At 37.2% G+C, this 24,819-nt stretch overlaps 1 protein-coding gene and 1 long non-coding RNA gene across 23 annotated transcripts in view; both read right to left on the bottom strand.

Annotated features, from left to right (window-relative positions):
• EPB41 (erythrocyte membrane protein band 4.1) overlaps positions 1-24,819 on the bottom strand; it is a 202,852-nt gene that overhangs the window by 109,882 nt on the left and 68,151 nt on the right. For 21 of the 22 annotated variants that reach the window (XM_086716222.1, XM_086716243.1, XM_086716221.1 and 18 more), the window contains exons 2-3: positions 7,235-7,712; positions 294-506 (exon numbers count right to left, since the gene is read on the bottom strand). In XM_086716222.1, the coding sequence (XP_086572348.1) occupies positions 294-506; positions 7,235-7,705 (684 nt within the window). In that variant the 5' untranslated portion in view covers positions 7,706-7,712. The remainder of the gene's footprint in view (positions 1-293; positions 507-7,234; positions 7,713-24,819) is intronic. The other variant, XM_086716229.1, reaches the window with a different exon arrangement.
• LOC147577873 (uncharacterized) lies at positions 16,965-21,377 on the bottom strand. Its single transcript, XR_015254571.1, has 2 exons — positions 20,891-21,377; positions 16,965-20,635 (listed from the first exon to the last, which is right to left on the bottom strand). It is a non-coding gene; the product is annotated as an uncharacterized LOC147577873 (long non-coding RNA).

The raw sequence follows: 24,819 nt of genomic DNA, 5'->3' as shown, positions 1-24,819 counted from the left end.
GTTACCTGGAAAATCTAATCATGCTAGGTCACTCTATAAATAACAAACCAATTGCTTTTAAAGAAAATTGTTTTGGATTCTAAAAGTAACACATGCTTAATTCACAAGATTTGACAGATACAGAAAAAAACTGGAGAAGAAAATAAGACTCACTCATAATCCTTCCACACCTCCACTTCCAGAAAATTACTATTAAAATTTCAGTCCATAGAAATAGTCACTGACACTACTTACTCAACCCTACAGGAAACAATCTGTAAGAGTTCTGACTACGGAAATTAAAATGCACTCACCTCCACAACACATTCGTAAACTGTGTCATCCAACAAAGAAACCTTGCAATGCATGTTTCTGTGTCTTCTGATTGATTTCTGGGAAGTTTTTAATTCTCTTTCTGCTTTTGATTCAGGACTTTCTTCTTTCACTTCTATTTTACAGCACTCTTCAAGTCCTCCTCCTTCTTTAGTTTCAAAATCTGGGTCTTCTCTGTGTTCTTCCTGGGCAGGCTACATATCCGTGACATCAAGTTAGTAATAAAAACATTTCACAAAACATGCTCTATACAGTTTTACCTATAATGATGCTACCAATAAATGCACTGAAGAAGAAGAAAATGTTAAGACAAATTTAAGTGATATTAAGATTAAATAATTATTTATCTATAAAAGATATTATAATCTCCTACAATATCTACACACTATGCTATCTTCAAAACTTCTCAGGTAGAATCCTATCTTTCAAATCAATACATGAAGGTTTCTGATAAACTAGAGGACACCAATCTATTGCGCTCAGCATATACATTCTTCCTGGCTATGTCATTATGTATTATTAAAGTTTATTAAAACCTTAGCATCTCTGCCCCATGCTCCTCAATTTTATTTATTTTTTTAATGTTTACTTTTGTTTATTTTGAGAGAGAGCAAGAGCACCACCCAAGTGGGGGAGGGGCAGAGAGAGAATCCCAAGCAAGCTCTGCACTGTCTGCGTTATCAGTGCAGAGCCTGACACGGGGCTCAGTCTCACCAACCATGAGATCATGACCTGAACCGAAATCAAGAGTCAGATACTTAACTGACTGAGCCACCCAGATGCCCTATAGGCTCCTCAATTTTACTTTATTTTTTTTTTAATTTTTTTAAGTTTTATTTATTTATTTTTGAGAGAGAGACAGAGAGAGTGAGTGGGGGAGGGCCAGAGAGAAAGAGAGAGAGACAGAATCCCAAGCAGGCTCTGCACTGTCAGCACAGAACCCGATGCAGGGCTCGAACTCACACATCGTGAGATCATGACCTGAGCCAAAACCAAGAGTTGGACTCTTAACCAACTGAGCCACCCAGACACCCCAACTTTTTTTTTTAATTTTTTAACGTTTGTTTATTTTTGAAAGATAGAGATAGAGAACGAGTGGGGGAGGGGCAGAGAAAGAGGGAGACACAGAATCCGAAGTGGGCTCCAGGCTCTGAGTTGTTAGCACAGAGCCTGATGTGGGGTTCAACTCCCGAACCACCGTGAGATCGTGACCTGAGCTGAATTTGGATGTTTAACCAGCTGAGCCACCCAGTTGCCCCTAAGCTCCTCAATTTTAGCAAGGTAGCCTTATGAACTGCAAAATGAGATGTGATATATCACATATTCTAAATCTTATGAATGGCTAACAGGGATTCCTGGGACCAATTTTAGAGCATAAAGCAACATTATAAACTAGGCTAACAACTGTAATACCAGTTAACTTCTTTCTACCACTTACCAATCATGCTAATTGTGAAGCAGACTCTAAGAAGCAAGGGACAAATTGAAAACCTAGGGTTATCATGAAGTCATCCCAAAGTTACACAGGTAAGTGAAGTAACATTTTCGCACATACTTTCTTAATTCCAGCATAATAAAACTGCTGAAAGGTTCTTAACTATTCTTAACTAAATCTCGCTGATTCTTTTCTTTCAGAAGAATCCATGATTGACATTTAGGAAAAAGTATTTAATTATTTGGCTTCTGCATTAGATATTGGAGGTGGTCTAAAAGGCTCCTTCCCATCCTTCATGACCCTTTTAAATGCGACCTCTTCAGAGAGGCCTTCAATTGGCAATCATATCTATCCTATCCCCCACTCTGCTATTCATGTCAGTACCCCGTATATTGCCTTTATAACATTTATTATAATAAATGTTTTATATTCACTCATTTTTTTGTCTCTTCCATTAGACTAGAAAGTCATCAAGAATAAGGATTATGTTTTATAACAACAACAACGCTACATACATAACAATTAAAATGGACCAGTTACAGGGTGCCTGGGTGGCTCAGTCGGTTGGGTGCCCGACTTCAGCTCAGGTCATGATCTCATGGTATGTGGGTTCGGGCCCCGCATCAGGCTCTATGCTGACAGCTCTAAGCCTGGAGCCTGCTTCGGATTCTGTGTCTCCCTTTCTCTCTGCCCCTCCCCTGCTCACACTCTGTCTCTCTCTCTCAAAAATAAATAATAAACATTTAAAAAAAATTTTTTTAAATGGACCAGTTACTATTCTAAAAGCTCTACTTATATGAACCTGCTTTATCCTCATAATAACCCTGTGGGGAGAGGACTATTTGACAGATAAGAAACAAAGGCCAGAACCATAGCAACATTTTTCTAGATGTCTCCTGAGGCAAAGGAAACAAAAGCAAAAATAAACTACTGGGACTATGGTAGGATCCCCTCCTTAAGGAAAGAAAAAAACCTCAAGGCAACCTGGCTATAAGTGACAACATCCCTCACAACCTTGTAACATGAGACCACTTAATTAGACTGCATGCTTGTGTGTTACCATATATGGGAGACAAAGAAGTAAAAAAATACATAAAAAACTGCCACGTGGCATTCGGGGCTCAGTTCTTCGGGTACAAACCCAACTGAGCCATGCTGGTACGAACAAAGTTGCTTCCTGGAAAGAAAAACCTCGGTGTCACAACTCTCTGTGTGAGAATCCTGCTACAGGAATACATCAAAATAAAAACCTTCTTCACAGCAAACAACCAACAAAACTAAAAGATAACCTACTTAATGGGAGAAGATATTTGCAAATGATATATCCGATAAAAGGTTAGTATCCAAGATGTATTTTAAAACTTACATAATACAAAAAACCACATATAATCTAATTTAAAAGTGAGCAGAAGACATGAACAGACATTTCTCCAAAGAATACATACAGATGGCCAACAGACACATGAAAAGATGCTCAACATCACTCATCATCAGGGAAATGCAAATCAAAACCACAATGAAATTTCACCCCACACCTATCAGAATGGCTAAAAACACAGGCGCCTGGCTGGCTCAGTCAGTGGAGCATGTGACTCTTAATCTTGGAGTCATGAGCTCCAGCCCCACATTGGTGTAGAGATTACTTACAAATAAAGTCTTTAAAATCAAAAACACAAGAAGCAAGTGTTGACGAGGATGTGGAGAAAAAGGAACCCTCGTGCAGTGTTGGTAGAAAAGCAAATTGGTGCAGCCACTGTGGAAAACAGTATGGAGACTCCTCAAAAAGTTAAAAATAGAACTACACTACAATCCAGTAATTGCACTACTGGGTATTTACCCAAAGAACACAAAGACACTAATTTGAAAAGATACATGCACCCCTATGTTTACTGCAGCATTATTTAAAATAGCCAAATTATGAAAGCAGCCCAAGTATCCATCAATAGATGAATAGATAATATTATTCAGCCATAAAAAAGAATGAAACCCTGCTATTTGCAACAACATGGATAGATCTAGAGAATACAATGCTAAACAAAACAAGCCAGTCAGAGCAAAACAAATACCATATGATTTCACTCATACATAGAATTTAAGAAACAAAATAAACAAAGAGGAAAAAAAGAGAGAGACAAACCTAAAAACCAGACTCTTAACTATAGAGAACAAAGAGATGGTTGAGGGAGGAAAGGGGAAAATAATAGGTGAAGGGGATTAAGGGCACACTTATCTTGATGAGCACTAAGTAATATACAGAATTGCTAAATCACTATATTGTACACCTGGAACTAATATAACACTACATGTTAACTACACTGGAATTAAAATAAAATTTTAAAAAAGAAATTAAGTTTATGATATGAAAAAATAAAAATGAAAATAACCTAACTGCAAGAAAAAAAAATTAGATGAAGGAGATCAAGAACACTTATCATAATGAGCACTGAGTAATGTACAGAATTGTCAATTCACTATATTGTACATCTAAAACTGATATAACACTGTACTTAACTATACTGGGATTAAAATTTAAAAAAGAAAAAGAAAGAAAGAAAGAAAGAAAGAAAGAAAGAAAGAAAGAAAGAAAGAAAGAAAGAAAGAAAGAAAGAAAGAAAGAAAGAAATTTGAAAGAAAAGAAAAGAAGAAAAGAAAAGAAAAGAAAAGAAAAGAAAAGAAAAGAAAAGAAAAGAAAAGAAAAGAAAAAAGAAAAGAAAAGGAAAACTGTAGCCCAAGAAGCTAAAGTAACTTGCTTAGGATCATTCAGTTAATAAGTGACCAGTCTGGCTCCAGATTTTATGATCTTAAACCTATGTCATATCGTAGTTTTCATTTACCAATGATATCCAGCTTAATGCCTGGCACATATAGTAGGTTTTCAATAAATATTTGGGGGGTTTGTAGTACTTTTTTTTTAAGTTTATTTTTATTCATTTTGAGAGAAAAATAGAGAGCAAGTATGGGAGGGGCAGAGAGAGAGGAAGACAGAATCCCAAGCAGGGTCAGCTCTGTCAGCACAGAGCCTGATGCAGGACTCAAACTCACGAACCATGAGATCATGACCTGAGCTGAAATCAAGAGTTGGATGCTGAACAGACTGAGCTGCTCAGGCACCCCTAAATAAAAATTTGTTTAGTGAATAAATAAACATTAAAAACGTACATATGGCTTCCAAAAAACCCAAGGTATCCTAGACGAAGACTAGGTTTTTAAAAAACCTGGATAGTAAAGGACCACTCAAATGAAACTCTACCACATATATAGAAACATGGTTAAGCAAATAAACTTTTGCCCACAAGGTTCTGATCTATAAGGTTTTGATTATAAATACTAGCTTCTAAAAAGCCCAAAATAGTTTTCTCCTTTAATCAATATCTCCTTGAAATTTATTAACAGTACTAATATATTTTCTTTTACTTTATATATAAACACCTGCATACAATTTATCACAATTCTGATTTAATAAAGTTTCAATGAATGAGACTTTAGTTAAATCTAAAATTAACTTTGTCCGTCATCTGTTTTAACTTCAGTACAAATGCTATGATCTTTAGATAAAATAGACTAGCCTTCATTCAAATGCTAACTAAAACAAAATATGGATTTTTTCCCCACATAAAAAGCAGAGGAGAAAAAAGCAGTTAAAAACCTCTTCAAAGTATAAGGCTTCCTGGAAGATAATGTAATTTAACTCCTTTGGTATTTTTTAAAGTAAATTAAATTAATAATATTAAGATATGTAGGGTTTCTTTGCCTTTTCTGTTCATATTTATTAACTGAGTAATAATAATAAACATTTAATGGGTGCCAGACAATGTCTTAAGAGCCTTCTGTGTTTATCTCATTTAATCCTCCTAATAGCCAGAGGTGGTGAATATTATCCCCATTGCACAGAAGAGGAAACTGATTAAGCAAAAGTGCCACTCAGCTATGATTTCTTAGACTGATTCTATAGCCTGCATTCTTAACTTACACTATATAGTAAATCTTCTTTTCAACCTTGTTGCACTAACAGCAAGTACGTAATTACAACTTTATCCTAAATTTTACTCTTAGCACTTTTAATATACAAGTAATATTTTTAGAAATAAATATATTTTTTTTTAATGTTTATTTTATTTTTGAGAGAGAGACAGACAGAGCACGAGCGGGGGAGGGGCAGAGAGAGAAGGAGACAGAATCCAAAGCAGGCTCCAGGCTCTGAGCTGTCAGCACAGAGCCTGACGCGGGGCTCGAACTCACAGACCGCAAGATCATGACCTGAGCCGAAGTTGGACGCTCAACCGACTGAGCCACTCAGGCGCCCCTAGAAATACATATATTTTTTAAAAAATCTAATTGTTTATCCCAAACCTGAGTCCTATAATAAAAACATAGGATTTATACTTTTAACAATGCAAATAGTGCTCACATACTTCAGAAATAAAAGTAATGGTTTTTTTGATGTTTATTCATTTTTGAGAGACAGAGTGCAAGATGGGGAGGGGCAGAGAGAGAGGGAGACACAGAATCCAAAGCATGCTCCAGGCTCTGAGCCTGGAATGGAGTCTGAGATTGTGCATTTCTAACAAGCTCCCAGATGTTGCCAATGCTGCTGGCCCAATAGCCACTCTTTGAGTAGCAACGCGTAACTGTGACACAATTAAGTTCCCAAACTACTGTATATTACAAAGGTGATATAAACAGCTAGCCTTCCTTATCTATAACTTACACACTGGTAACATAATCTAGTTGTAGAAAACAATAAAAATAAGGCAGGCATGGCTCAAACCTAGCACATACCTCTGGATGGCTTGAATCTATTACATTGCTTTTTTGAGGGAGGATTTTCATAGAAGGACCATATTTGTAAATAAACTGTCCCATTCCTAATAATTCCAACAAAATGAACTCTAAACCACCTCACTTTTTCCCCCCTCTCATTAAAAAATCTTGGACTTGTTCTATTATTACAGCCAAATGATATATAGACTAAATAAACTCATCTAATAAATACTTTTCTTTCATTTTGTTTTGACTTATAAAATGCAAATATAAAAGTACAGAGTATATCTTTTAAAAAGACAAGTTTTCAGGGGCGCCTGGGTGGCTCAGTCAGTTAAGCATCCGACTTTGGCCCAGGTCATGATCTCATGGTTCGTGAGTTTGGGGCCCCGCGTCAGGCTCTGTGCTGACAGCTCAGAGCCTGGAGCCTGCTTCAGATTCTGTGTCTCCCTCTCTCTCTGCCCCTCCCTAGCTCATGCTCGCTCTCTCTCTCTCGCTCTCTCTGTCAAAAATAAATAAACTTCAAAAAAATATTTAAAAAGACAAGTTTCCATTGACTACAACAATTTCCTTACAACAGAAATTCCAAAGTTTCATGTTAAACTCATTACTATCAATGCCTAGGTCAACTGGTCAGTAAGAAATAAAACCAAATGTTTTTAAGTGAAAAACAAAGTATATAAATGATCTTCATTACACACCTCTCACACATTTGCACATCCTTACCTGTGTTTCTGCACTGCTTAATGAATGAAGATCCAAGGATGGGTCTGTTTTGAGTTCAGGTTCAGGAGCTGCAATTGGGGCCTTTAAAATGATCTCTTCATCAAGGCCGGTTCCAAATTCTATCTCCTTCTGACCTCCTTCACATTTCTCTTTAGCTGACTCTACTTCTTTGCCTTCTTCCTCAGACACCTGAGACTTAGGCCTTTTGAGAAACGAGGAGAACAGCCGTGATAAGCCCCTGTTTTCTGATGTCCGTTCCTTGTTCTTGGTTAAGTCTTCATGTGTAGGAGTATCTCCATTAGATGTTTTCAGCTTCTGTTCACACTGATTATCTCCTTCAGCTGCCTCTTGATAAGGCTCCTCCAGCTGAGTTTCTTGTTGGCCAGAATTTGTGGCTCCCTCACCTTCTTCCTTCTGTTGTTGGTGCTGTGAATTTTCAGCCTCAGCCACTAAACTCTTCTCTGTTGTCATAATGTTGCTATTAAAAAGACAGAAAAGGGGAACTCTTATAATCAAAACAGATTACTGTAGGCAAAACCCTAAATCATGTCAAGAGTGCCAAAATTAATATATTTAGATATTTAATCACCCACAGACAGTACTCCAGTCCATTAAGCATGAGACTTTCCATTAAAGTACAAAAAAATACCTTACCTATACATCCTGAATAAATTATTAATGCTGTGACTTGCTAAATATGTGCACATGGAGAAATTACCTTGCCCCTGAGGCCACCTCAGAGAAATGCATATTTTTAATTCAATGCTCAGAACTGTATATAGCAAATACCATTTTCTCCTTCCTAAAAAAGGATCTTATTTGTATACTATGCTTATTTGTATACCATCAATCTAATAAAAGTGCAAAGTTTACAGGAATTATCCTTTCCAAAATTCTCTACACCCCAATAAACGGTGAGATTAAAAAGTCCTCAACTCTTTATTGTTCTTTTTCTATGTATTTCTTAGAATGCATTGACTTCTCTAATAAGAACAGCAAATGCTGAATTCTGATCAATTATTAGACTTGACAACAGCAATGACAAGTATATGATTAAAATAATCACCAAAAAAATCCTTAAATTTTCATGTTACATTACTAAATTACAGCCTCTTACAAAAGTATCCTGCTGTAAGTTCTTTAAGATATTTTTTTCTTCTGAAAAATATGATTCTGAATACTTAGTGTATAAGAGTAGACAGTGAAGCAATTACAATAGAGAAAAACAGAAAATAACAGAAAAATAAAGGAGCAAAATAGAGAAGACAGATTTAGAAAGCAAATGCTGAGAGCAAAGTAAAGAAGAAGGCAGGCTATAGACCTCACATATTTGAAACTTGTTGGTTTCTAGCCTCTTAATCTCAAAAATCCCAGTATTATTAGTCAGGTCTCATAACAATAGCCAAAAAACATCGTCACATCTCCTTTACTAAAGAATAACCAACATACAAGGGAACTTTTGTGACACCAGGAAATAAAGTTGACTATTGATGATCTTACATGTTGATTCACTACTAAGAAGTACTCAGGGGCGCCTGGGTGGCTCAGTCGGTTGAGCGACTGACTTCGGCTCAGGTCATGATCTCACGGTTTGTGAGTTCGAGCCCCGCATCAGGCTCCTGTGCTGACAGCCCAGAGCCTGGAGACTGCTTCTTATGCTGTGTCTCCCTCTCTCTCTGCCCCTCCCCAACTCATGCTCTCTCTGTCTCAGAAATAAATAAACAGGGGCGCCTGGGTGGCTCAGTCGGTTAAGCGGCCGACTTCGGCTCAGGTCATGATCTCACGGTCCGTGAGTTGGAGCCCCACGTCGGGCTCTGTGCTGACAGCTCAGAGCCTGGAGCCTGTTTCAGATTCTGTGTCTCCCTCTCTCTGACCCTCCCCCATTCATGCTCTGTCTCTCTCTGTCTCAAAAAATAAATAAACGTTAAAAAAAAATTAAAAAAAAAGAAATAAACATTAAAAAAAAAATTTTTTTAAAGTACTCCATTTAAAAAGTGGCATTTACCATGTCTTCACTTCTGCTTCACACTGTTTAAATGAAGTAATTTTATTTGAATGTTCACAATCCAAATTAATAAACTATATTTAGCTCATTCCCTCCTCAGGCCCTTTGCACTTGCAGTTCTTTCTACCTATGATGTATTTCTCCTGGCAATTATTTTAAGCATTAAAAATATTTTAAATGATGAAAAATTTACCAAAGCACATTTTCTACTCTCATTTACTAAGTCATAAAAGTTTACTCTGTGCTAGTAAAATATGCAATTCAGTCTTATAAACTACTTAAAACATTTACTGACCAATACACATTCTTCATTTGTTACCTTTGTGTGAGGTACACTTGTACTTAAATAAAATAAATAAAATTGTCTTCAATTTCTCCTATTAGGAGTAGGCAACTGATTTTTCCAAAATTCTTTTTTTTTAATCTCTAAGTAATCAAACGACCAAAAAGAAAACCTGGACATCAAACTACTATTTATTCTAAAAGACTAATGATTTGATTTGAGAGCACCAGTTTATTTCATACTTCCTTTGCAAAAATAGAGGATGGGATAAGAACTTAGCATTATTTCCCATGAGTTTCATATATGACTTTATCATTCACCCTACTAAAAAGGTACCCAAACCACTGCTACATTAAAATTTTCCCATACAACAGACTATAGCAAGGTCTCTCATAAAGGTCTATTTTAAAAAATTACAAATCTTTTGTGAAAGTTTTAGCAGATGTGAAAATCACTTAAGCCCCACTTCTAACAGTATTTTACCTACATCTTACTGTAAATAAAGAGTATGTATTTATTCCCATGTTTTATAATTTTTTTCATATAGTTTTAAAAATAGAAAATATTTTCTAAGGATATTTTTGTAATTGCTTTCACATGAAAGGGAGTCTTTAAGAAAGTAACTGAATGAGTAAAAGTACTCAATTGTTTTTAAAAAAACACACAGATGGTAACAATCCATATGCTATATATGTACTTGTTAAATTTTAATGTGCACTGAATCACCTAGAAATCTTGTTAAAATACAGATTCTGATTCAGCAAGTCTGGAATGGAGCCTGAGATTCTGCATTTCTAACAAGCTCCCAGATGTTGCCAATGCTGCTGGCCCAATGGCCACTCTTTGAGTAGCAAGGCATTAAAAAAAAAGACTATTACTTTTGGAACATACTCAAAATGCCTAAGAAATAAAGATGGCAAAAAGCTACATTTAGAAAGTAGAACAGTGAAAAATACTTGACACAATAAATGCTCAACAAATGCTCGCTGAAATAATGAATGAAGCAAAGAATGCAACATATTGTTAAATGTAGAAGCTGAACGATTAACGTTTTTCAGAATTCTTTTTGTTACTTAATCAAAAGTTAATTGAAAATTTTATCCATAGAGCTATGGTAATTCCAAATTGTCCAAGTAGTCATACTCGGCAAGTCATACTTGCCCAAAATCACTGCTCTTGGTATCTCCACTGGTATGATCTTTTTGATACATTTAGGAATGAATGATCAAGACATATGTATAAAGTGATTCAACAACTTTATACATTATGCTGTGTTCACCACAAGTGTAGCTACCATCTGTCCCAATACATCGCTATTACGGTATCATTGACTATATCCCTTATGCTATATCTTTTAATCCCGTGCCTTACTTTATTCCATAACTGGAAGCCTGTATCTCCTACTCCCCTTCACCCATTTTACCCAACCCTCTACCCTCCTCCCCCGGCAACCATTAGTTTGTTCTCTGTATTTAGAGATCTGATTCTGTCTTTGTTTATTCATTTGTTGCTGTTTTTGTTATTGTTTTAGATTCCACTTATGAGTGAAATAATATATTTGCCTTTCTCAGTCTTATTTCACATAGCATAATACCCTCCAAGTCCATCCATATTGTCTCAAATGGCATGATCTCATCTTTTTATGGCTGTGTAATATTCCATCACACACACATACACACACATATTAACCACATCTTCTTTATCCATTTCTCTATTGATAGACACTTAAGTCGCTTCCATATCATGGCTATTATATATAATGCTGCATTAAACATAGGGGTGCATGTATCTTTTCAAATTAGTGTTTTTATTTCCTTTGGATAAACAATCACGGAATTATTATTATATAAATTCTGTGTCAACTGTACTCACATTTAAAAAAAGTTAGCCACCAAGACACTATCAACTCACCTTGTTTTAACTACCTGCATGGCACTTATTGTCTAAAATTACCTTGCTTATTTGCTTTCCTTTTTTCCTTTTTTTTTTTTTTTTTTTGAATTGTCTGCCCTCCCCAACAGAATGTACAGCACATATGAGGGCAGTGTCTCTGTCTTATTTAGCAGAAACTCACAAGTATGTCAAAATGTCTGATAAATAGAAAGTGCTCAATAAATACCTTTAAATAAAAAAAGATATATGAATAAAGAATTAGAGAATAACATCTATCAGTGCAAAACAGATACATCTGCCATATAATTGGACATATTGTAAAAAACAATGTAAGTAAAGAACAGGTAGGAGCCCAATATAAGGAAAAGGCATACAAGCAGAAGGGCAAAAGAATTCTATTGGACATACTAAAACCAACTTCAGGTAATATCATACATTAAATGCAGGAAAACAACCAGGAAATCAGATAACGTAGTTAGTATTCAGCAGAGATGCTATAATTCAGCGCATGCAAGGAAAAATAAAAATAAATTAACGATAGTTTTCATGCATGTTCTTTCCAGCCATGCATACATGAGTAGCAACACTATTAGTAAGAGCCACAAAACCATAGGGGATTGGGAGTAGGAAGAGAATATTAAATGAAAACAATAAACCAGGCAAGAATCTCCAGTTAGCTGAGGCTGATCAGGATTAAACAAAAACTAAATAGCAGAAAGAAAACATCCTATGGACCATTTACTAAAAGCTCAAATAAGCTCATCCTTACAAATCTGTTACACATGCAGCCAAGTTCTTCAGGTTACAAATGATAAGATGGGTAACCAGAGGAAAAGATACAAAGAAATCAAGCAGCAAAGACAGGATAAATGCTCTACAAACAGGCCCTTCCTGTTTGTAGTAAATGATACTCCTTTCATGCTTGATACAAGACCCAAAAGGAGGTATCTATTTACTTCATGTCAGAAAGAGGTCTTTCGATTAAAAAAAAAAAAAAAAAAAAAAAACCCAGCAATGAAGACAAAGCAGTGAGTTCCCATTCGATCTCAAACTTAATCCTCCAAGCCCTTGGAATTATACCCCATCTGGTATAAAACAAGATACACTTGTTTTAACAGAGTGCATCTGTTGACTTCGGGCAAATCAGATTTTTAAATAACTGATACTGAGCAGATTTGCAAGGGCTGGACAATATCTTTCACCTTTTCTGTATCTCTTTCTAACATTAGTATAGTCCATACTCCATTAATGTTTCCTAGGTGGAAAACTTAGTAAAAACACTACAGTTTGGCACCACTCAGAAAATTCCTTATGATCACCATTTATGGATGAAGTATAATGATTTAGGTATTGGTAACACTCTTCAAATTAGCTCTGTGTACTAATCTATCAAGTTTTTCTGAGTGCTAATCATGTGTAAGGTTTGGGCTTAGCAACTGAAAGGGACCCAAAAAGAATAATACACAGTTCTTAGGGAGACAAGACATACAGGTATCCCCCACTTTTTGAAAGTTTCGGGGCGCCTGGGTGGCGCAGTCGGTTAAGCGTCCGACTTCAGCCAGGTCACGATCTCGCGGTCTGTGAGTTCGAGCCCCGCGTCGGGCTCTGGGCTGATGGCTCAGAGCCTGGAGCCTGTTTCCGATTCTGTGTCTCCCTCTCTCTCTGCCCCTCCCCCGTTCATGCTCTGTCTCTCTCTGTCCCAAAAAAAATAAATAAACGTTGAAAAAAAAAAAAAAAAATTTAAAAAAAAGAAAGTTTGAGTGATGCCACTTTGCTTTCAAGAAAAACATACATTAGCACAGATCTTCCTCCACTTATGATCCAGTTATGTCCTGATAAAACCAAGTAAATTGAAAATATTATAAGTTGTGAGTACATTTAATATACCTAACTCACAGAACATCAGAGCTTAGCCTCGCCTACCTTAAACATAATTTACATTAGTCTACAGTTAGGCAACATCATCTAACAAAATCTACTGAATTATAAAGTGTTGGGTAATGCATGTAATTTATTGAATGCTGTACTGACAGTGAAAAACTGGTTGCGGTATGGTTCTAAGTGTATTGGTTGTTTACCCTCATAATTGCGTGGCTGTGAGCTCTGGCTCACTGCTGCTCTCACCACTGCTACCGCCCAGCATCACAAGAGAGTATGATATTGCATATCACGATCCCAGGAAAATATCAAAATTCAAAACTCAAAGCATAGTTTCTCGTGAATGTGTAATAGCTTTTGTACTAATGTAAAATCAGAAAATTGCAAGCTAAGCCATCTATGCCTGTTTTTACTAACTGAAAGAAATCTGAAGAGGATTTGAACTTTTCCAAAAAAAGAAAAAGAAAAGAGCATTCAGCATTTGTTCTGCAGCAAGCCATTATAGAGACAGAGTACACCCTGGGCAGCGACAGGGTAGCACCACCAAGCTCCTTCCCGGAACTACACTCAGCATCTCAGCATCAAGCCACCATAGCTTTGAACGGTGTCTCTGAGTATCTTTGCTTTATCTAGACTTACTTCGTGCATCTATTAGCAAGATGTGTCCAAAGGTATCAGAAAAGCTTTAAGAGAGGTTATTTTTTTGGATCCGGGAACGCCCCCAAATTTTCCCATATAATTGAATGGGTAATTGCTTCTTTGCATTTGGCTTTCCATTTTGGCTTACAAAAGGTTTCATAGGAATACTCTACTTTCAGAAAGCAGGGGCATCCAGTATATATAAATAACTAAAACACCAGGTAGTACCTGGTGTTTAATCAGACAAAGCCTCAAGAGTGGAACCAATTAAGCATTAGAGAAGTATAAAGTAAGAACTTTCAATTAGAGTGATCACAAAAGGCCATATGGAAAAGGTGGTTTTTAAGTTACAGTTTGAAGAGTGAGTGTAAGATGTTAATAGAAATTTGAAGTGCAAAGGGCAAATGGAAATGCAGACAAGAGAACAGACATTACTAAGAATATTGTAGCTATTCAGGAACTAGTAAGTAGTCCATACTTGTTAGAAAAGGGCTACAAAAGGGAAGTAGAAGGAAGTAAGGTTAGAATAGAGTTACCACTGGGGCGCCTAGGTGGCGCAGTCGGTTAAGCGTCCGACTTCAGCCAGGTCACGATCTCGCGGTCCGGGAGTTCGAGCCCCGCGTCAGGCTCTGAGCTGATGGCTCAGAGCCTGGAGCCTGTTTCCGATTCTGTGTCTCCCTCTCTCTCTGCCCCTCCCCCGTTCATGCTCTGTCTCTCTCTGTCCCAAAAATAAATAAACGTTGAAAAAAAAATTAAAAAAAAAAAGAATAGAGTTACCACTGAAAATTAATTCTAACTAAAATAATAATAATAGTAGATATCGTTTACTGAGTACCTACTAAATACCACCGATTATTCTACTTTACCATGTTCTCTTACAACTACTCTATAAGGTAGGTGTTTTCGTTTCCCAGATAAACAAACAGGTTCTAGGAGGTTTAAAAATTTGCCTCAGATCACAGACCTAAACCATGCTTTATTGAAACAGGGTTGTGATTCTATTGTAAATTCCCAGAATAGTATCTTTCTAAAACCTGGTCCATCACATGCTTCTACCTCACTGTTCTCTGCCAAATAAGCCCCTGTTAAGAATTTACAGACAAGTTAAATCACCATTCTTCACTTATTAAAAAAAAAAAAAAGAATTTACAGACAAGCTATTCAATCTGGCCAAGACCACCTCCATTCCCACCAGTTTCAAATCCCCTGCTCATGTACATACTTCTTCCATACGGTGTAAGGAAACAGACAAGCAAAGAAGACAGATTATGAAAGGACTTGACTAACATGCTTAATAGTTCAGACTTTATCCTGAAGGCAGTGGAGAACCACTGAAGGTTTTTAAGCAGGGAAGTAGGTAAACAAAGTAGAGGCAGGAGAGGCTAGAGGCAGAGAGAAACTCAACAAACGATTGGGTAAATTCAGGTTATCAGTGAAAAAAATTCACAATAGGGATCCCTAGGGAAGCTGAAACCAATACGGGAGGGAGAAACTTGAAAAGCCTTGCAACCAAAGCTTAAGAACTACCGTCCTCCTTAGTTTCTCGAGCTTATTTCATTAGCATGCTTCTCATTAACCCAGGCAGTTTCGTGTCTGAGTCTGAGGTCTTTTTATAATACACCTTCCTTGACCCACTGATAAATGGCTTAATAAAAGAACTATAGCAATAGAACCAAAACAGAAGAGAGAGGTGGCTATCTCATGAGCGTCTCAATACAACACATCCAAAATTAAACTCTTGATTCTTTCTTTTTCCTATCCCAGCAAACAGCTCAGTCCTACCATTCCGTAGCTCAAACCAGAAACTTAAGCTCCAGCCTTGTCTCAGTCTTCTCCATTTCCCTTCCCAATCAAATCCATCTGTTGGTCCTACAGAATCTATATTTAGAATCGATCCATTTTTCTCCTTCTATACGGCCTCCATGTTTGTGCAAGCCTCCTTCATTTCTCCTGAACTATATAGCTCCTTGAATGATCTCAACAACCTCGCTTTGTTCCACTTTCCTCTTGGCCTCTATATTCTAATCACACTAGCCAAGTGCTTTCCTCACTTAAGACATTCGTCATGCATGCCATTTCCTTAGACTGGAATACACCCTACCTCCTGCAAAAAGTCTGGTGTCTTCTTACACTTCAAGTTTCAGCTTGAATAATCCCTCCTCCAAACAAGCTTCCTTGATTGTCCTAATACTTACAAAGTCTCCCCCATAAGTCCCTTCTCTAGTTCTCTATCTCAGAGCCTACTTATTTCCTTCACAGCACTTCTCTCAATGTATAAGAACATACTGGACATTTACTGTTTAATATCTGTCCTCCCCACTACACCACTTCCAACTACACTGTAATACCCATGACAGAAGGGCTGTTTTCCCTTCCACAGTATACCTAGTACCTAACACAGAACTTGTGTCCTAGGTTTAGCACAGAACACAGTAGGTACTCAGTATTTGTTCAGTAAATGAATATAAAAAAGGATAAATGAATAACTTAGGCTTAACCATATATTATACGTATACAAGATGGAGGTTAGCCAATCTGACAACAGTTCATAAGAAAAGGATATTAAGGAGCACCTGGGTGGCTCATTCAGTTATGCGTTCAGCTCTTGATTTCAGCCTCACGTCAGGATCTCACAGTTTCGTGGGCTCAAGCCCCAAGTCATACTCTGTGCTAGTGGTGTGGAGCCTGCTTGGGATTCTCCCTCTCTCTCTGCCCCTCCCCAGCTTGGGCGCTCGTGCATGCTTGCTCTCTCTTTCTCTCTCAAAATAAATTTTTTAAAAATTTTTAAAAAGAAAAATAACGGGGAGGGGCGCCTGGGTGGCGCAGTCGGTTAAGCGTCCAACTTCAGCCAGGTCACGATCTCGCGGTCCGTGAGTTCGAGCCCCGCGTCGGGCTCTGGGCTGATGGCTCAGAGCCTGGAGCCTGTTTCCGATTCTGTGTCTCCCTCTCTCTCTGCCCCTCCCCCGTTCATGCTCTGTCTCTCTCTGTCCCAAAATAAATAAACGTTGAAAAAAAAAATTAAAAAAAAAAAAAAAAGAAAAAGAACGGGGAAAAAAACAGAAAAATAAAGGAGAAAAGGCCCTTTCGCTTCTCTAATCAGACAACAGAATTCAGGGGCATTCTTTTAGATGGAAAGAAAAAATGTTCAAATATTGAAGTTTCAAAAAATATGCAGAAAATAGTTTCCCAATAAAAGCAATCCCTCAAAACCACAGGAAAGTGTTTTTCCTTGATAACTCAATTTAAGTACACCAATTAGCACTTCTAGAAAAATAGGATAACCACGTATGGGGTTTTCAGATAAAAATGGTAATTTAAAATACACAAAAAATTCCTTCATGATTCTCCATCCTCCCAAAATTATTTTGACCTTAAACTACTCCTAGACTTTTTAAAAAAAAATTTTTTTTAACGTTTATTTCCTTTTGAGAGAGACAGAGAAAGGGAAAGAGCATGAGCAGGGAAGGGGCAGAGAGAGGGAGACACAGAATCCGAAGCAGGCTCCAGGCTCTGAGCTGTCAACACAGAGCCCAACGTGAGGCTCGAACCCACAAACCATGAGGTCACAACCTGAGCCAAAGTCGGACGCTCAACCAACTGAGCCACCCAAGTGCCCCAAACTACTCCTAGACTTTTAAAGAATACTTGCCATAATGAGCGAATCAGAAATGTCACTCAGCATGAACATGCTGTTTTCAACAACTTGATTTTTAATTTAAGACATTTCTGGGTGACTAACACCACTGAATCAACTCATTCAGATATTTTCAAATAAACAAACTTACTCACCTCCTTCTAAGAAGACCAAAAAATAAAAATAAAAAAATGCTGTTCACTTCTCTATAGAATTCAAGCTTGCACTAAGACAATGCCTGGACATACTCTAAAATTATACCACCTAGGCTCTCCCAAAAGGACACACTAATCCCCATGAATACTAGGCATCACTGAAGAATTGGTGAAACCAAAAAAATTCGTCTTCCAAAGAATTGAGTTTTACTCCTTTTGGGTGTCAAAATGTGTCAGGTTAGCCGTTCGGAATGGAAATCTTTTATAGAATGGATATGCTTCCTGTTTCATCTAAATAACCTGCAGAACATAATTAAACTTTTACTGATTTAGTTACCATCATGAACCTCAATTACTATGTAGTGCCAATGCCCTCAAGGGCTATTAAGGTCTGTGGGGATGGTGAGCTCTGCCACAGGAATACATGAGCATTGGGTTTTTTATTTTTTGTATCTGCCTTTAATAGTTTTCCTATTTGTTTATTTGCAGAAATTAACTCAAATTGCTTGCAGATGTCAAGGTGGCCTGCCAATAAGTAGCTTCCAACATCTCTTCTTCTAATCTGCTATTTGCTAATCTATCATTGACTCGCAAACTAAATAGCCAAGAGTATTAAGTCATGTCTAAAATAAGAAGAATAAGACTAATGCTTCATGTTAATGGAATAACCTCAACACGTGTATCTTATGAAACATACTCTGGACCTTCAAATACCATGTAAGCCTACAATGAAGTTCCCATTATATCATGACTAGCAATTAGAGGCTGTGAACAAGCTACATCAATATAAAGACATTCTCTTTCTTTATAAGTAGAGATCAAAAGTCTTTAGTGCTGTTATTTATATAAGGTGTTGTATTCATATAAACTCTTCTGGAAAACAAAGAACAATGTAATAGTGTAGTCTGAAAGTGTAACAGAAAGGAAGTACTTCTTAAAAGCTCAAAAATCTCAAGGCAAATACATACAAAAACCTGAAAATTTCTAACGCAAAGCAGTTTTCCCCAAGACTACTAAATTTTTCTTACATCTGATTTTCATTCTATTATCTTAGAGCCAATTCAATCTAGCAATACCTACTAATTTCTAAACTCAAAAAGTTCTCTCAGATTTATTATATGGGTAAAATTTCACTACAGTAAATAAACTGAACATCAAACACCATCTGACTAGAGTACAAGTATGAATCGGAAACTTGCACTGGACCGTGACTTGTTTAAGGAAACATTCTAAAGATTCTAAAGACTGGAACAGAGGCTATGGTTGCCTTCCACCACTGATAATGTGAAAAATATACTACAGACTGCCAGAAGATAAAATGCTTCCTTACACAGTTTTAACACTGACACAGAGAAAATATCTACCAACAGTAAGTATTTCAGGGAGGTGAGTGGGGGGAGGGGTTAAATTGGTGATGGGGATTAAGTAGTGCATTTGTTGTGATGAGCACTGGGTGATGTATGTAAGTGTTGAATCACTATTTTGTACACCTGAAACTAATATCACACTGAATGTTAACCAACTGGAATTTACATAAAAACTTAAAAATTTTTTTTCATTAAGTTATAAATAAATAAATAGATAGATTCTATAGCTGTAAATCCGAGGAGGTTATGATTTGTTGTCCAATGAAGAATAAATGTCTTCTGTCCAAACAACAGCAACACAACAGAAGTAAAAGTTTTCATAATAACAAATAAAAGTCCAATAAACTCCTTCACTCTTAAAAGAATAATGGTATATTTCAGATAACCCACTATTTGCTAAAAGAATTCAAGTATTGACTAAGCTTGATGACATTTCTCTCTCAAAAGGGAGGGGGCTGGGGCACCTGGATGGCTCAGTTAGTTAAGCATCTGACTTCTGCTCAGGTCATGATCTCAGAGTTCATGGGTTTGAGCCCCACATCAGGCTCTGTGCTGACAGCTCAGGGCCTGGAGCCTGCTTCGGATCCTGTGTGTCCCTCTTTCTTCCCCTCCCCCACTCTCACTCCATCTCTCTCTCTCTCTCTCTCTCTCTCTCTCTCTCTCTCTCTTTCTCTCTCATAAATAAATAAACATTAAAAAGGGAGAGGGGCCCTATTAATTCCAAGCAATAAAGAATAATTGGTTGGTAACATGATCATATCAGGGAACTTGGCAGAAAATAACAATTTCACAAAGTTTTTATACTGAGAAAAGAGGTCAGTCAAATTTGTAAGCTATTACAAACAATTTTTTAAATTTTAGGGGGGAGGCAGAGGGGGAGAGAGAGAGAGAAAGAGGGGGGAGGGGAGAGAATCCTAAGCAGGCTCCACGCTCAGCACAGAGCCCAACACAGTGCTAGATTCCATGACCCTGGGATCATGACCTGAGCCAAAATCAAGAGTTAGACTTTCAACCAACTTAGTCACCCAGGTGACCCATAAACAAATTCTGAAAACACATGAAAGAAAAGGCATGATTACATGGCCCGGGATTGTACAAAAATATAGAACTCGTAAGGACAAGGTAATTCTGGAAAGTAACGTTCATTCATTACAGGTCACAGATTAGATATTAAGTACCAGGTTCTTTTCTAGGCCCTGGGGATATGGCAGTGAAATTGTCTTTATACAATCAGAAATTTTTAGAAAAACATGAAGAAATTATTAAAGACACAGTCATGAACAGCAGGAAGATTAAAAATAGCATTGCAAAGGAATACTTATAAAAATAAGGGCCAAAGGGCTAAGGCCACTAAAGGATAGAGCTTTGAAAAAAAAAACAAAAATGAAAAGAAAAACAAAAAACCTTCTAAAAATGTCAAGAAAGAGTGGGAAAGCAGGAGAAAGAAGGTCAAAGCCAGACTACAGCTTGAAAAAAAACCAGAACACTGTTAACAAGTGTCAGAGACTAAATCACCTATGTTCTTTAAAATGAAACAATAGGGGCACCTGGGTGGCTCAGTTGGTTGAGCGTCTGACTTCGGCTCAGGTCATGATCTCACAGTCTGAGTTTGAGCCCCGCGTCGGGCTCTGTGCTGACAGCTCAGAGCCTGGAGCCTGCTTCCGATTCTGAGTCTCCCTCTCTCTCTCTGACCCTCCCCTGTTCATGCTCTGTCTCTCTCTGTCTCAAAAATAAATAAACATTTAAAAAATTAAAAATAAAAAAATAAAATGAAACAATAAAATAAAAAAATAAAATGAAACAATAAACTGGGTGACTCAGTTGCAAGTGTCTGACTCTTGATCTCACCTCAGGTCATGATCTCACAGTTGTGAGACTGAGCCCGACTTTAGGCTCTGCACTGACAGCATGGAGCCTGGTTGGGATTCCCTCTTTCTTCTCTCTCTGCCCCTCCCCCTCTCCCTCTTTTGCTCTCTCAAAAATAAATAAATAAACATTAAGAAGAAAACAACATAAAAGAAGAATTTATAGTCAAAGATAGTTCAGGCTAGTATAAGTAATCTTACACATTAAAATGTGTTTTGTTCTTCACTTCCAGAAAAATTGTATTTCAATGTAACTTGCAAATTTGATCTCTGATTCATTAATATACCATCGTCCTTAGCAAATTTGCAGCTGTATGATTGGATCATAGTTCAAAAATATCTCAAGCTGGAAAGACAGACAAAAATAATCAACGTGGCATTTAAAAGAAAAGTAAGGTTTCTGCATTGAAGTTTGAAAAATAATTACAAAAGGGGCGCCTGGGTGGCGCAGTCGGTTAAGCGTCCGACTTCAGCCAGGTCACGATCTCGCGGTCTGTGAGTTCGAACCCCGCGTCAGGCTCTGGGCTGATGGCTCAGAGCCTGGAGCCTGTTTCCGATTCTGAGTCTCCCTCTCTCTCTGCCCCTCCCCCGTTCATGCTCTGTCTCTCTCTGTCCCAAAAATAAACGTTGAAAAAAAAAAAAAAAAACCTTTAAAAAAAAAAAAAAAGAAAGAAAAATAATTACAAAGAAAAAAAAGTGGAAATAAATATTCATCAGAGAACAGATGAAAAAATTAACTATGAATTAAGAGGACAGAAATTACAGCGGTAAAAATGAACTAGAACTACACATATCAACATAGATGAATCTCATGTGCTGTCAGCACAGAGCCTGAAGCGGGGCTCGAACCCACAAACTGTGAGATTATACCTGAACAGAAATACAGAGTCAAATGATTAACAGACTGAGACACCCAGGCACTCCACAAGCAATACAATTATATGTCACATATATGTGCATATATATATATGGCCTAGAAATACATATTTAACAAAAGTATAAAGAAATGTATAATCTCAAAATTTAGAATAGTGGTTACCTCCAGGAACAGGGAAGGAAATGAGATTGGAGAGGTACCAAAAGGACTCTCAGTAATGTTCAATTTTGTAAATTGGGTAATGTTTATCTTTTTCTGTTCCTTAAATATTTTACAATATATTCTATAGAATTACATAATCATATTATGAAAACTTAACTCGGTAACATTATTTTTCAAAGATTCATGTGAACCAAAAATGCAATGTGGTTCCTAAAAAGATTAACATAATCTTGATAGAAGTGTGGTATCCAGATTATAGGAATAAAGGAGCCACTGTATTCTTTCTAGTTAACCACAGAATATTGTTTCATTCTGAGCACCACATTCTAACCAGGACATTAATAAAACAGGATATATTCAATGACCAGAATGATGAGGAATCTAGAGACCATGACCTCAGATAATCAAGCAAAAGAAGTGAGGATAATAAGGATAGAAGGATAATAAGACTAAATAAAGGGAGAAACTATATAGTTATCTAAATATAAAAGTAAGAGTAAGATGAGGGGATTAAAATGTGGCATATACATGCAATGGGATATATTCAGCCTTTAAAAAGATTTAAATTCTGATACATTCTATAACATAGATGAATCTTTTTTTTTTTAAGTTTATTTTTGACAGAGAGAGACAGAGCATGAGTGGGGGAGGGGCAGAGAGGGAGACACAGAATCCGAAGCAGGCTCCAGGCTCTGAGCTGTCAGCACAGAGCCCGACATGGGGTTCAAACCCATGAACTGTGCGATCACGACCTGAGCCGAAGTCAGGTCAACCGACTGAGCCACCCAAGCGCCCCTAACACAGATGAATCTTAAAAACATTATGCTGAGTGAAAGCATTATGCTAAGGCAGACACTAAAGGACAAATACTGTGTGATTCCACTCACATGCAACACCTAGAAGAGTCAAATTCATAGAGACAGCAAACAGAATGGTAGTAAGTAGTTCGCAGTGGTATGGGGGGCTGGGAGAAGGGGGGAATAGGGAGTTATTGTTTAATGGGGGAAGTTTCAGTTTGGGATGATAAGAAAGTTCTAGACATGCATAGTTGGAATGGTTTCATGACAATGTGGATATACTTAATGTCACTGAACCATATACTTAACATGAAGACAATATATTTTATGTTATGTATGTTACCACAAGTTTTTTTTTTTTTTTTTTTAATTTTTATTTATTTCTGAGACAGAGAGAGACAGAGCATGAGTGGGGGAGGGGCAGAGAGAGAGGGAGACACAGAATCAGAAGCATGCTCCAGGCTCTGAGCTGTCAGCACAGAGCCCAACATGGGGCTCGAACTCACAGACCGCGAGATCATGACCTGAGCCAGTCAGATGCTCAACCAACCCAACCAACCAACCCAACCGAGACACCGAGGCGCCCCATCCACAAGCTTTTTTAAAAAAGGGAAGAGTAAGTTTTCTCTGAAATTCCAAATCCTAAGTATCTCTCCTGTGTACCCCTCTAGTTATGGTATTTTCATATTTGTTACATTGTACTTTACTGTAATTGCTTGCTTAAAATGTTCCAAAGGCAACAACTCAGTCTTTATATCCTTTGCATTTACTACAATGATTGACACTCAAGTATTTGATGAATAAATAAAAACATTTTCTAGATACTGCAGGGGATACAAAAATGAATAAAACGTAAGTCATGCCTTCAAAGAGCTTAAAATTCTGTATAGAAATAATTTTTTGTTTTCTGATTGGTAACCCACTGTTAAAATGGCTATCCCTTCATTCTAGTTTGGTATCACTGTTAAAATCATGTAAATCTACAACTGAAAAAGCCCTTAGCTATCAACTATCTAATTCATTCAAATATGAGGTCACTAAGGTTCAGAGAAGATAAGTAAAGTCATTTACGTAAGATCATTCAGCTAATGGTGACCTTAATAACTAATAACCTAAGAACTATTAATTTAGCTAATAACTAAGCCAGCATGGTAGGAATACAGGCATTATGACCCTTGGGCCATTGCTATTTCCATTACAACATCATAAATCCTTATCTTTATGTAACAAATCAGCATCCCAGTGGAGCTAGGTAACAGTGCATAAGACAGAGTTAAGGAAGATGAGTTTCCTTTTAGCTACAGTGATCTCAAACTAATACCAAATGGCATAAAAGATGCCTCTGATTCAAAAGCCACAGTCCATCCAAATGAAATGGGAAACTCCAGCCATAGGTGTCATCCTTTTAAATGTCCCACTAATACAATTCTCCAAGCACCATCCAGTTAATTATTACAGCCATAGTTGGGCTGTCAAGTACCCTATATATAACAATGGTCCTCTGCAACTTATTCTGCTGAAATGAAAGCTTTTAATACATAATTGTCTATATTTGAAAGGAAAATTGCGAGTGGGTGTATGTCTATAATAAGATATTTATAACACTCTAGTCTAACATCCTGACAGTTGGCATCATATAAATCAGTTCTAATCCCAAGAACTTAGAATCCTGGAAACAAGCATTTTCCATTAAGCATGCATGCATATGCATGTGCACAAACACACAACAACCAATTGACATTTCAACATGATCTCCAAACATCTTCTTTCTCCCTTCCCAATAAGGCACTACATGGGAACCTGGCAACACAAAAAAGCTGAAGATATAAAGACTCACTCTGACAATGGCTGTTCAAAATTATTAGAATTTGCTTTCTGCCAAGCAACTTACAGGACTCATAAGGATTTCCCACCATAGAACTTTAGGAAGTATGTAAATGACTTCCACAGAATCTTCATAGTTCTAAAATACAAGTTTATGTTAGAAAAATCTACTCTGGGGGCTCCTGGGTGGCTCAGTCGGTTAAGCA

This window comes from Puma concolor, chromosome C1 (genome assembly GCF_028749965.1).
Source record: "Puma concolor isolate L17-30 chromosome C1, mPumCon1.1.hap2, whole genome shotgun sequence".
NCBI lineage: Eukaryota > Metazoa > Chordata > Mammalia > Carnivora > Felidae > Puma > Puma concolor.
This window is presented reverse-complemented; position numbering and strand designations above follow the sequence as displayed.